At 42.9% G+C, this 13,048-nt stretch overlaps 2 protein-coding genes across 3 annotated transcripts in view; one reads left to right on the top strand and one right to left on the bottom strand.

Moving 5' to 3' along the window:
- The first annotated feature begins 3,473 nt into the window (after positions 1 to 3,473).
- znf276 (zinc finger protein 276) lies at positions 3,474 to 11,616 on the top strand. Of its 2 annotated transcripts, XM_069714322.1 has the most exons (12): positions 3,474 to 3,584; positions 4,490 to 4,781; positions 4,970 to 5,285; positions 5,385 to 5,431; positions 5,511 to 5,942; positions 6,281 to 6,362; positions 6,870 to 6,953; positions 7,309 to 7,428; positions 7,536 to 7,611; positions 7,819 to 7,936; positions 8,779 to 8,878; positions 9,181 to 11,616. In XM_069714322.1, exons 2-12 carry the CDS (start codon positions 4,520 to 4,522, stop codon positions 9,503 to 9,505), a joined length of 1,962 nt encoding a protein of 653 aa, XP_069570423.1. In that variant the 5' UTR covers positions 3,474 to 3,584; positions 4,490 to 4,519; the 3' UTR covers positions 9,506 to 11,616. The 2 variants fall into 2 exon arrangements, with proteins under 2 accessions (XP_069570423.1, XP_069570424.1); XM_069714323.1 differs by lacking the exon at positions 6,870 to 6,953.
- LOC138630154 (Fanconi anemia group A protein homolog) overlaps positions 11,610 to 13,048 on the bottom strand; it is a 20,585-nt gene continuing 19,146 nt past the window's right edge. The window contains exons 38-42 of the mRNA XM_069714321.1: positions 12,800 to 12,887; positions 12,624 to 12,699; positions 12,126 to 12,276; positions 11,944 to 12,042; positions 11,610 to 11,856 (exon numbers count right to left, since the gene is read on the bottom strand). Of these exons, the coding sequence (XP_069570422.1) occupies positions 11,758 to 11,856; positions 11,944 to 12,042; positions 12,126 to 12,276; positions 12,624 to 12,699; positions 12,800 to 12,887 (513 nt within the window). The 3' untranslated portion in view covers positions 11,610 to 11,757. The remainder of the gene's footprint in view (positions 11,857 to 11,943; positions 12,043 to 12,125; positions 12,277 to 12,623; positions 12,700 to 12,799; positions 12,888 to 13,048) is intronic.

Raw genomic sequence — 13,048 nt, 5'->3', positions numbered from 1 at the left:
GCAACAACACGTTCCTGTAGATACATGCTGCACAACGTCAGGAGAATACGTCCCCTTCTCACTCAGAAGGCGGCGCAGGTTCTGGTCCAGGTTCTGGTCCAGGTTCTGGTCATCTCACGTCTGGACTACTGTAACTCCCTCCTGGCAGGTCTACATTGGCAGCATTGGAGCCGGCAACACCAACAGACTTGGCAAACTGGTTCAGAAGGTCGGCTCCATCGTTGGCTGCAAACTGGACAGCCTGGAAAAGGTGGTGGAGAGGAGGACGCTGAACAAACTATTATCCATATTGGATAATCCTGACCACCCTCTCCACCACCTGCTGCAGGGACAGAGGAGGACGTTCTCCAAAAGACTCCTCCAGCTGCTGTCACAAGGACAGATACAGGAGATCATTCCAGATACAGGAGATCATTCCTGATACAGGAGATCATTCCAGATACAGGAGATCATTCCTGATACAGGAGATCATTCCTGATACAGGAGATCATTCCAGATACAGGAGATCATTCCTGATACAGGAGATCATTCCAGATACAGGAGATCATTCCAGATACAGGAGATCATTCCAGATACAGGAGATCATTCCAGATACAGGAGATCATTCCAGATACAGGAGATCATTCCTGCCCACTGCAATAAGACTGTACAATAACTCACCTCTGGCAAAATCCATCACACAACAATAACATGTCTGTGTTTCTTGTTTGTTTAAATATAATATATATATATATATACTGTACTATATGTACTGTATATACTGTGCATTTTTATATTTAATATTTTTTACTGTTATTTTATTGCTGTCCTGAATCTATAAATGCTGCTGTAGCGAAAAAAAATTCCCCTTGGGGATTAATAAAGTAAGTACCTACCTACCTACCTACCTACCTGTTAGTGCCATCCGACCTCTGCAGCTCATCCAGAATGCAGCAGCTCGACTGGTCTTTAACCTCCTAAATACACTCCCACTACTCCGCTCCTCCTCCTCCTCCTCCTCCCTTCACTGGTTACCAGTAGCTGCCCGCATCCGTTTCCAAACATTGGTACTTGCGTACCGTGCTGCGAACAGATCGGGTCCAGTCTACATCCAGGACATGGTCCAACCTTATATCCCAGCCCGCTCCCTCCGCTCTGCTTCCACCAATCGGCTTGTTGCTCCTCACTGAGCTAAACTCTCAACAAAATCACGACTGTTTGCTGTCCTGGCTCCTAAATGGTGGAATGAGCTCCCCACCGACATCAGGACAGCAGAAAGTCTGAACATCTTCCGCCGCAAACTAAAAACACACCTCTTCAGACTTTACCTTGAATAGTAGCACTTTAGTAGCACTTAAAATGGCACTTACTGATAGCACTTTGTAGTTTGGCTTTCTTGAAGAAATTGTATTTTCTTGATTCTTGTTGTTCTGGGTTTTGTACCCTCGTGGTTGAAATGCACTTATTGTAAGTCGCTTTGGATAAAAGCGTCAGATAAATGAAATGTAATAATGTAATATAAATACTGTCCTTTGGGGAACCGAAACGTTTGTGATTTCAGTTTTTTCATCCAAAATTAAGTTAACTCATCAGCAGTCAGATGAAGGGAAGTTGCAGTAAAAGGGAAGGTCAGGACAGGTCAGGACAGGTCAGGACAGGTCAGGTCAGGACAAGTATTTTTTTCCCCACAGTGGGGGAAAATTTGTCATCACAGCATCTTAAGGATAGAAAGTACAGGCATAAAAGATGAATAACAATAAATACAATACAAATAGGATAAAAAAAAAAAAGTAACAAGTACAGACCTATATATACTCACACATACAAACATGATAATACATATGATATAAAATATATAAAATCTAAAATACCAGAGATAAAATTCATGACAATCCAATCTTTGCTTGTGTTTCTAAGGTTTTTTAAAAGGTTATAAAGAGGTGTTTCTGCAGGCCTACAGGACAACATGACCATAATCAATATGTTTATGGATGCGTGGCTGTCCAAGTGTCATTCCTCACTTTTTAATAAATACCTTTCCAGTCAATCTAGTTGCTGATAATAGAGATAATTTGTCTTTGTATTTTTGCTGTAAGTTGCAGGTTATCTGCCTTGTATGGTGTGCACACAACCATACAGGAAACTAGCCCTGAAAGGGGAACAAAAATGTGTAAAAATATATCGGTTCTTCTAAGAAAGAACAATTCATGGTGGTTGGATTATAAATACACACCCAAAAACCACCCACTCTGCCTCCTCCGGGGTAAACTACATCACTCGATCGTCATTAGTCAGTTCCCCTGTTTAATTCAAATTTGTGTATTGCAGACTGAAGTGATAGAAGCAGCGTAATGTTCACAAGATCTTATCACAGCTGTTTCCAGATGAAAACACAAACCCCAATCGGTGGCCTATTTAAATCTCTTCCATCATGCATCTCAGAAACCATGAATTTCCTTTTGATTGTCATCTGTTCTTGACTTGCATCTATTGGTAGATGAGCTGCCAAAGCAACACGGAAATGTGTCTTGCGGCCTCAAAACAGGAACAACAACAAAAAAAAAAATCTAAAAACATCTAATCATGTTTTTCGATTTATTTATGTATTTATTTTTTATTTTTTTCCCAGTATGGGTACACGATATGAAGCATGTATGTAGACAGAAATATTGAATAAATACACACATTAATAAATGGTGGAAGATAAGTAAAAAATAATGTATTTAAAATGATAGGTCTTCATTTTTATTCTATTGTTAAGTTTAATATTATGGCATTTTTCCAAATATTTGTTTTTTTTTTACATTTTATGTGATTTATTTCATAATGTTACTTGTTTTACTTTAAAATGTGACCTTTCATTTCATAATGTCACATTCTACCAGTTTTTATCTTATAATGACATTTTTCACTTTACTTTTTGTGGGCTTTAATGTTTCTGTAAAAGTTGAAAGTCTTTTGATTAAAAGTGACACCTTCAATTGACCAATGGACATTAATTAAATTACATTAAACAAAATGTAAGGTAAAAATGTATGATTATTTTTTTTTGCCCCTTTGAACAAAAAAAAAAAAGGCAATTTAAAAGACAATTTTTTTTTTTAATCACTGATTCTATCCATTAATTTTCCCCGTAAATAAAATGATGAATTAATGGGTAAATTAATGGATTTCTAAGGTGATATGTTGTTGTTGCAAAATGGTTTAAAGTCAAGTTGAACAGCAGAGGCAGAAGAAACTCTAAAAAGTATGGATTTTTATTGTTTGAGAAACAAACTTGAGGATGAAAAAAAAATGGGTAAATAGATGGTTATATTTTTGGAAAATGCTGTGGGGAATATGGTCTCACCATAGGGTCTAAATATTTTGTTTGGGGACGCCACTTTTTGAACGCAGTCTATTCTCGGGGGCACGTCTCGGCGGCCGGCAGGGGGCGCGCTGTAATATTTCCCCTCTGTGTTTCGTCCGGTAGCGCTTCCGGGTTCTAATGTTTACAACTGGCAGCAGCGCTGAAGTCCCGGAGCTTGTTCTTCTGGCTCGCGAAACCCATCTTTTCTGTTGAAACCAACATGTTGTCCCGGTTCTAGGATTTAAATACCCTCACGGTAGGCTCCGCTTGCAGGCTGAACTAATTGAATTGTAAACTCCGGCTGTATTGTGACTCGGTAGCTGCTCGAGCTAACCAGCTAACGTTAGCTGGTTGAATTTAACGGTAGAAAACAATAATAAAATATCCCGGATTTTCTTTTATGTTTGTTTATAGAATTGTAAATTAAGGGTGACGTCATTACCAGGTTTTGTTTATCATACAATTTAACCAGGCTTTTGAATGTAAAGGCAACTATTTATTCAGGTTAGGTTTCTCTGTTTTTTTTTTTGTTCCAACAAATTAAATTAAATTAAATAAATAATCATAAAGTAAATATTAGCACACGGGAAGACTGGAAAACATGTCAAAGAAATGAGGACCTGTAAAATAATTTAGAATGAAATTAAATTGGAATTAAAATGAATCAAACATTCGCACCGATTTCTCTATTTTCGATTAAAAAAGTCCAGAATATATTAGTTTCCTTTCAGATGCATCAAATTAATACCGGTGTTACACGAAAATGCTTCTCAGGATTTAGTCTGGAAACTTGAATTTCTTCTACATTTAACGACTTTAGCAACACTTTTGACTTAAAGAAATCAATAATTCAATTTTGAATTGATTTCTTTAAAAATCTAAAAAACGATCATCTCATTCTCTCAGTCCATAACCAGCTCTTGTGAATAAGCATTTTGTTTTTCATATTAGAAGTTTAAACTACCAGATATAAGGTCTCTCCTACACTTCTGGAAGGCGGTTGTCAGTTGCTGCGTTCAGATTGTCCACAACAAGAATTTAAAAAAAAAAAAAAGTCTCGCAGTGTCGATCTCCAAACGCAGTCTGTGCAAAGAGAAGTAACAGTACACTGAAATATAAAAACAAAATAAACTCGCTGTCTTACGTTGCTGACCTCTTCAGCTGCTGGCCGTCCCAACCACACCGTAAACCATGAAGAAGAAAAGCAGACGTCCACGGTCATCCGAGGCGTCGCGGCAGACCAGCGGGACGACGACGGCGGCGGCGGCGGCGAACGTCGTCGAGGAGAAGAGGCCGCCCGGAAACAGAGGAAGACCTCGTAAGACTGCTCCTGTAACCGCCGACAGTTTCTACCGCGACGACGTAGCGACAGACCAGACGGCCAACTCCGACTGCGGCGTGACGCCGGCTGACGACGCGCAGAAACAGCCGGAGAGCAAGTCCAGATCTTCAGGTGAGAGGTTCACAAAACTCAGTTAAAAACAAAAACAAAACAAAAAAAGTGGCTGTTTATTCGAAGCGGTTGCCAGACACTCGTCTCCCTCCCGCTTGAGTTCAGAGTATTTCAGGACTGCAGAGACACTCGGAGGGTAAAGTAAAGGTAACCTACGTAAACTCCAGGTCCGTCGTCTCTGCCAACAGGTCGACTGTCCACCGCCGTGTGTCGGCTCTGCCATGGGAAGTTCTCCCCACGCAGCCTGCGCAACGCCTTCAACAAGTGGCCTCGGGATTCCCTCGATTTCGTTGACGACGAGTCGGACGCCGCGGCCCATTCGCCCCTTTTGTTCCACACGGACTTCCAGCGACTGGTCGGCGTCCAGCTGGACCGGGACCCCCGGCTGTCAGAGTTTATCTGCAAGAAATGCCACGCCAAGTTCTACAAGTGCCACAGCATCCTGATCAGGTTTCTGCAGACAGTCAACCTCCCGCCTGTTGGGAAGGGGAACCTCAAAAGCCAGTGAGTCCAAGGGAAAAAAATCTACCCAAGGTGTGAAAGAATGTCTCTCTAGCAGAAATATATAAATATTACCAATTTTTTGTGTGTGTTTTTTATTAGGAAGAAAACAAAGTGTGAAGAGTCCTCAGTAAACCATAGTTCAGCAGGTAAGTCATGTCCTCTTTGCTTATAGAAGTTAGATAAAGATAACTGACCATGCTGACGTATTCTTCTGTTTCCTTCCAGCACCTCCATCCTTTACCTCAGACCCGAAGTGCCTCCACAGCCTGGTGTCCTGGGCTCACCGCCACGGAGAGGCCTGCCGCTCCTGCCCCGACCTGAAGGAGGTGCTGCAGGGTCAGTGCTGGGGCTCCGTTAAGGCCGTGTGGGGCTGCGTCGACGGTCACAGCTACATCATGGACACTCGGTGCGCCGCTGCTGCCAATCCGGGCCACGCGGTGAACTCCAGCAGCGGAGCGTTTGGAAGCGGGAATGGTGACGTGGCGATGTCGGAGGAGGAGGAGGAGGAGGAGCAGGAGGACGGTGAAGAAGTGCGGCCCGGAGGGAACAGAAGGACCGCAGCAGGAAGTCTGAGGACTCTGGCTCAGCGCGGTGGACCCGCGGTCACGGCTCAGACGCAGAGCTCGGCGCTGGAGGACTGGACCGGCTGCGCTGAAGGTGAGACTGTTTACGGTTCATGAGATCACATTCAAACCAACACAGTGTCTGCGGGGGTCCGACTGCTTCGGCTTGATCCTCCCGTCGAACCAGCGTTTGACACGGGTCCATTTCTGCATGAATGGATCCGAGTTTACGTTGTGCAGCGGGACGTGAACATTTTTGGGGAATTTACAGCTAATTTGTTTTTAGGAAATGATGAGAAGCATTTTTCTGGGAAATAAAGTAAAGCGTAAAATTAAAGCGTTACCAAACTTTAGATACAGACACAGATGTTCAGAACTCACCACTGTGCAGTATCTTAACATAATTGTGGTCTCTCCTTGTTTCTCCTCAAGAGTTTGAAGGTCACGAGGAGCCGTTGTCTCCTGCTCCGGCTCAGCTGGAGGACAGAACTGCTGACAGCGATCTGTCTGACAGGTTAGTCAGTTCAGTGGTGGAGGAAGAACTCAGATACTTCACTTAAATACAACTGTGAAAATATTTAATCTAAGTAAAAGTAATTCATTCATTCAAATATGTAAGTGTCATGAGGAGAATGTAATCCGTGCAGAAACGTGTCCCCTGAGAATACTAATGTCAATTGTTATAAATTAGTTGTATTACTCGATTGAAATTGCAGCATTTTTAACTACTTTTTGCAAAAGTAATGTAACTAAAGGATTCATTTGCTGGTCATTTTCTTAATTAATCGACTGTTTGGTTTGTAAAAAGTCAGAAAGTGACTTTGAAGTGACACTTTCGCATTATTTGTTTTTCACGACTGCACGTGTTTCATTCGATTCTGTCATTTCTCTTGATGTAGAAACACCAAACATTACCTCACGTCGACAACAAGTTTTTTTTGGTGCCTGCCAGTCTTCTCAGTGTTTAAAGTGAGACTGATAAAGTGCACCGCATCCACAGTAACTCTGTGTTTGTGTCCAGGGTCGTGTCCGAGGAGGAGTTTGAGGAGAGTAGAAAAGGAGGCGTGTCGGACGAGGAGCTGTTTGAGCCGTACTCAGACAAGAGGTGGGTGGAAAAGGTCGTTCCTTCTGAACAGGGATGTAAAATAAATCAGTGTTACTTCGGGGATCGTAACGACCTACTTACTTTAAACTATTACTTGAGAGAAAGCAGCTCCTGCAGTGTTTACAGTCCTGCTGGCTTCAGCACGAAGGTGTTTTACATTTTTAACAGGAGACACTAATGCCAACATTTGGACACAAGGGAACACAGAATGAGCGTTTTAGCATTTTTATCAGGGATAAAGTCTGCGTAAATGCTGAGGGAGTTGACAGTGTTTATGTAAATTTAGCCCGCGCGACAGCCCCCTGCTAAAAACAACAAAAGTGCCCTTGAAAACGGCCGCCTCTCTTCCTCCCAGAGCTCGCAGAGTGAACGTCCCCAACAAGAGAAGACGAAGCCCGAAGGCCCCCGGAGAGCCCAAGATCAAAAAGAAACCCGGACCCAAACCGGGCTGGAAGAACAAGTTCAAACCTAAAGCGTGCGTACTGACGGCCGTTTTGACACAAATACACGACCTCCATCAGCAGAAGACGTGATGTGCTATAATGTAATAATAAAAACGTTTTTTGTTTTTTTTTCTTAAAGAGAGGAGCTGCCGAACATCTACAAGTGTCCCTATCAGGGCTGCACGGCCGTCTACAGAGCTCCCGATGGTTTGAAGGTCAGAAGTCACAATTTCACTTCGCCGCTTTCAGCCGTTCGCTCGTTCCTGTTAAATGAGTTTAACGTCTCGATCTCACGTCTGAATCAAAACACCCCGCTCACTTTTCTGTGAAACTCACGACAAGCAGTCTCACCGTTGGACCAAAAGAAAGTTTGTGTATCATTTTTTTTTTTTTCTTTTTCATTTTTGGTGGGTTTTTTTTAGAAACACATCAAGGAGCATCACGAGGAGGTGAGGGAGCGACCCTGCCCTCATCCCGGCTGCAACAAGGTCTTCATGATCGACCGCTACCTGCAGAGACACGTCAAGCTCATCCACACAGGTGAGGTCCGCAGAAAGAGTCGGCGGCTCAGCCTCACCGGCCTTTTCCTGGGTTACTTCACAGACCTCAGTGATCCACCGAGATGGTCATCAGCTGACTGACCCGCTGATCTCTCCGGTGTCTGACGGGCCGCTGCTAGAAAACATTACTGAGAGTGACGGTGTATTTTATATTTGTAGGGGGAAATGCATCTGTTTTAATCCATTGCCTAAAAATGTAAAAAAAAAAAAAAAAAAATCTCCCAAGTGTTTACTGAACCACAACGTAAACTGTAGGAAGAATAACAACAGACTCCTGCAGGGGAGTTCAGCGTCCTGAGGTCAGTTACAATATAACATGTTACAAACAGTGAATATTTAAAAGTTCCTTAAAAATCTTTCTGCAAGCGAGCCTTATAACAGCTGGTTATAGGGTAAGAACTGCCATTTCTAGGCCCGTCTAGAGCATCCCTAGGCCTGCAGCCAGCATCCACTAGCATCCCTTGGTTAGCAACTGGCATTCTTAGGCTTTAAGGGTGTAAAAGTTGAGCGTGGCTTCTTACCTTTCTAACCGCATATTGTTTAACCCATTCGATTATTTATCTGAAAGTGACAATGTGGCTGTCGCCTAGGCGTATATTTGAATGTTCCCTCAAAGTGAGTTTCAATTTTTTTTTTTTTGACTTTTTGTTTGTAAATGAAGTGCAAACACCTGCTGTACTTGTTTTGAAGTGGTTGGATGAGTTTGAGTCATCTGAGCCTTAACTTGCTCCTGAATTTGGACGGATGTGTCGTGTCGAAGAAAGCAGCCGTCGGTGTGTTTGTGTTTATTTTGGCTCGTGTTTGGTTTTTTTGTGTTTCCAGAGGAGAGGAACTACATCTGCGACCAGTGCGGTCAAACCTTCAAACAGAGGAAACACCTGTCAGTTCACCAGATGAGGCATTCAGGGGCCAAACCACTGCAGTAAGTCCCGATGACGCAGACTTTAACGCTCGATAACCTGCTACATAAAAAAACGTTCTGTGGTTTCCACCAGATTTGACAAACCTTAAAGAACAGATTTGTTTTGCCGAATTGTGGTGTTGGAGTCAAACGAGGGATAAATCTGGGAGTTAATTGCATGAAAATGGAAACTGAAATAAACAACAACAAATAAATGGAGAATAGTAGTGGGCCGAGGGCCGAGCCTGGAGGCACTCCCCTAACGGAGCTGGGAATAAAACCGTCCTAAAGTTGTACCTGATGCGTCTCTTCTTCCGCTTCAGATGTGAGGTGTGCGGCTTCCAGTGTCGCCAGCGAGCGTCTCTAAAGTACCACATGACCAAACACAAGGCCGAGGCCGACCTGGACTTCGAGTGCCTGATTTGCAGGAAGCGTTTCGAGAAGGCCCACAACCTGAACGTCCACATGTCCATGGTGCACCCGCTGACTCAGACCGAGGTTCAGAAAGGCAGCAGCGAGCAGCCGCAGCCGCAGCAGCAACATCAACATCAACATCAACAGCAGCCGCCGCCGCCGCAGCCGCCGTACTCCAACCTGCACACCATCACACTGACCGGGGAGGTGGTTCAGCAAGACCAGGACAGATGACGGCAGGCGGTCCAGCTCTGCTGCACAGGTACATAAACTGTGGGACGGGTGGAGGAGGATTTGTGGCTCCACTGGCTCACAGAAAACACCAACCGACCACGATGTTTCGATTTAATGGACACGTGACCAATCAGCTGATATTTACCATCCGTTATATTAGCAGCTCTTTAAAGTCTTCAGGAACTGATCTTCATTCCAGAATGAATCTAATCGTCAAGATATTTTCTGACCACAAGTTTTGGTTTCATGAGACTTTCCCCTCACTGACAAGCAGCAGGTGGGGCGTACTAATAATGGCCTCCATAAGAAGAACCACTGTTATACTGTTTTCACAGTAAGATACTTTCTTCTAGCTTGCAGCGGAAGAGAAAGAAATGTTTTCCTGGGTTCGAAAGTTGTAACCTTTAAGATTTTAGTTTAACTGGTGACACCACAGCAGCAACTCGCTGAGCAGTCAGAAATATCGCAGATGAGCAATTAGGGCTCAGAGATGTGTCCAGAAAGTTTTTCCTTTACCAATCATGATTTCAATCAGTATTTTGTCTCTTTATAAACTAAATACAAAACTAATTAGGGCTATATGCGCGTATTCAAAATTCAAAATAACTACAATTGACTTTAATTCTGTGCAGTGTGACTTTGAGAAAAGTTTCTTCCACTTCTCTCTGCATTTTTTTTTAAAGCTGATCAGCTGTTTAAAACAATCCTTAAAATGGCCATTGTCTAGTTTTGTAGATGTATTTTTGAGCGCCAACAAATACATTGAGTTTCCTGTGACTGCTTCACAATAAAAGAATCCTCATGCGTTTTAATGTGAAACAGCAACAGTAGGAAATATTAGGTTTATGTAAACTTACGGAGCCGAAACGAAGCAAAATTTGTACAGTAATGCTGGATGTAGAGAAAGATAATTACAGAATATAAATACGACAATTGGCTATTGCTGAAAAAGTGGTGACAATACATATCACAATAAAGAAAACTGGTTTGAGTCCATGAAAATCTTAAGGATTATAACTTGAAATGATGATAACCACTCGTGGTGCTTCTGTTACAGAGCCGATGTGAAGATGAGTTTACAACTGCCTGTCGACTGAGAGCTCCCCACGGTAGTTTCAAAAAACACATGCCAACAGACAAAAGTCAAGCAAAGACCGAGAAAACACCTTCACCAAGTTTTCTTTGCAGGATAAAGAAAAAAAATACAGAAAACAAAACCAAATACAACCAATAAAGCTGCCAAATAACAGCAGATTAAAATGTTTCCGTGGGACACTAGAAAGGGATGAACACGTCTAGAACATGCTTGTTGTTAAATTATAGAAGTCGGCCATCTGTAGGTGCTTGATGGAAATGTGGGTTATTTTGTTATTTAACAAAATCTGTTTCCTCATATCAGCTGCAGTGTTTCTGTACCGGGTTTCAGAGCTACAGTGATTAGCCGAGAAGTGTAATAGTCGAGCAAAAACTATATCAATATCTAAAAAAAAAATGTTGCAATCAGTTAATCATGCAAGTCGTCTTTTAAACAAACAAAAAAACATCAAGGTAAATCAAATATTATTATTTTTTAGGTTTTAGACAAAACAAGATATTTAATGATTTGACGTTGTGCTACGGAGACTGTTACCGACATGTTATAGTTTTCTGACGTGTTAAAGACGTAAAAATGAATCAAGCTCATCTGTGATTGAAGTCGTTTCCTTTGTTTGTGTTTCATCTGTTTGCATGTCTGCGGCAGCGCGTCGAGCTCTCAGGTCCACCGCACTGTTATCCTACAAATATTTCTATTTGCTAGCTGATGTACACCTGTTACAGCTACATATTAAAGACTGTGTAAACCTATAAACATGCCGGTGCAAGTCCGATGATGCAATACTTTTTATTGCCTAATAAATGTAAAGCATATTGTTGTGCAGAATGATTTCCAATAAGATGCGGTCTAGTTTTATTAGGTCACTGTTTTTATTAAGTTATTACAATGCTAAGTACTCTTAAGAGTTTATCTCCATATTGTAGCAGTGAAAGGGCTTCAGATGTACATGTGTGTAATAAACTGTGTATTATGTACAAAAAGACATGTAAATAAAATGTAGACGTTTTTTTTTTTTTACAAACTGCTGAACATCAACTGTTGTTTTTGTTTTTTTTAAATCTGAACAGTGAAGTGTTGTTTGAGAACGAACACGTTTCTTAGAATAAATACCTCCATTAATAGTCTGTTAGCGACACTGTGAAAGAGACTCAGCTGCTCAGAGGAAGTCCATCTCCGGGCTGAGGCCGGGAGGGTCGAGGTGCAGCGAGAGAGCGGCCGCCACTTCCGGGTCCAGGTCTGCACACCGGGACTCCAGCTGGGGTCGAGAGACCGGACGGGAAGGGAGCGATGAAGTCAGAGGAGTGCGAGAGGGATGCGAAGGATGATGATGTTGCCCGGTTACCTGTCTGAGCCGGTTGGAGGCGAGCGCTGTCGGAGACGTACGCGAGAAGGCCCCGAGAAGAAACCTCTGGGTGCGACTCAGGATCTGAGAGGGCTCCACCTGATGGCACAGTTCATAGGGGGCGTCGGTGTTTGCGCGAGTCTGATGTGAGCGGATGCAGAAACAGGTTAACGCGTCATCACCTGCTTCTCGGGGGGTTCGGAGGCCGACGTGGGTCTGTGTCCGTCCAGGAAGAGCTGCAGCGCACTCATGTAGCAGACGATGGCGGTATGGAGGAAGCCCGGACAGCGCACAGCTCTCTGGTGCAGCTCGGCGCTCTGCTGGAGCAGCAGGCTAAACGCACACGCACACGCACACACACACGCACACACACACACATACATACACACACACACACACACACACACACACACACCATAAAGAGTACAACTATAGGAATAACGAGAAGTAATATGTCGAGAAGTCAGACGGAAAAATGTGTTTTCACGTATTATCAATACATACATTCTGGATGCATCATGTGCATCCTGGTTATAAACTGCCTGGTGCTCGTCAAGCTGTTTGTGCTATCATATGTAATATATGTAAAAAAAAATTTAAAAAAAAAAAAGATCTACGAGTTTGACAGTTAAATGTTTGACATAATAAACACAGTTTGCTTTCCTGTTTGTTCCTCTCACCTGCAGAAAGCCCAGGGCATTAGACGAGTAAACTCATCTGACGTCACCATGGCAACCGACTGATAAACACCTTGCTCTGGACGAAAAGATACAGCACATCAGTTTGACAACAAATCGCATTCGATTTAGTCTGCTAGAATAATGACTACGTGAGCGAGAGAAGATGAACGCTGTACCGCTCGACTTAAAGATGAGCAGCCAGTCGGCCGAGTCCACCAACACGGTCAGGAGCTCTGCGCACGAATTCCTTTCCTCTTCATCGTTCTTCATCCACACAGAACAACCAGGAAAACCGTAAAACAAAAGCAAAAAAAATAAATAAATAAACACCACACATTTGATCATCTTTTCTCCTACTCTGCTCTTTTGAATTGATCGCATTGTTTCCGTGCTTTGTCTGGAGCTTAAAGGACTTCCTGATTTTT

Source organism: Brachyistius frenatus, unplaced genomic scaffold, assembly GCF_029030835.1.
Source record: "Brachyistius frenatus isolate BFR_SWC_R1_liver_20210118 unplaced genomic scaffold, ASM2903083v1 Contig_129, whole genome shotgun sequence".
In the NCBI taxonomy this organism is placed as follows: Eukaryota; Metazoa; Chordata; class Actinopteri; family Embiotocidae; genus Brachyistius; species Brachyistius frenatus.
This window is presented reverse-complemented; position numbering and strand designations above follow the sequence as displayed.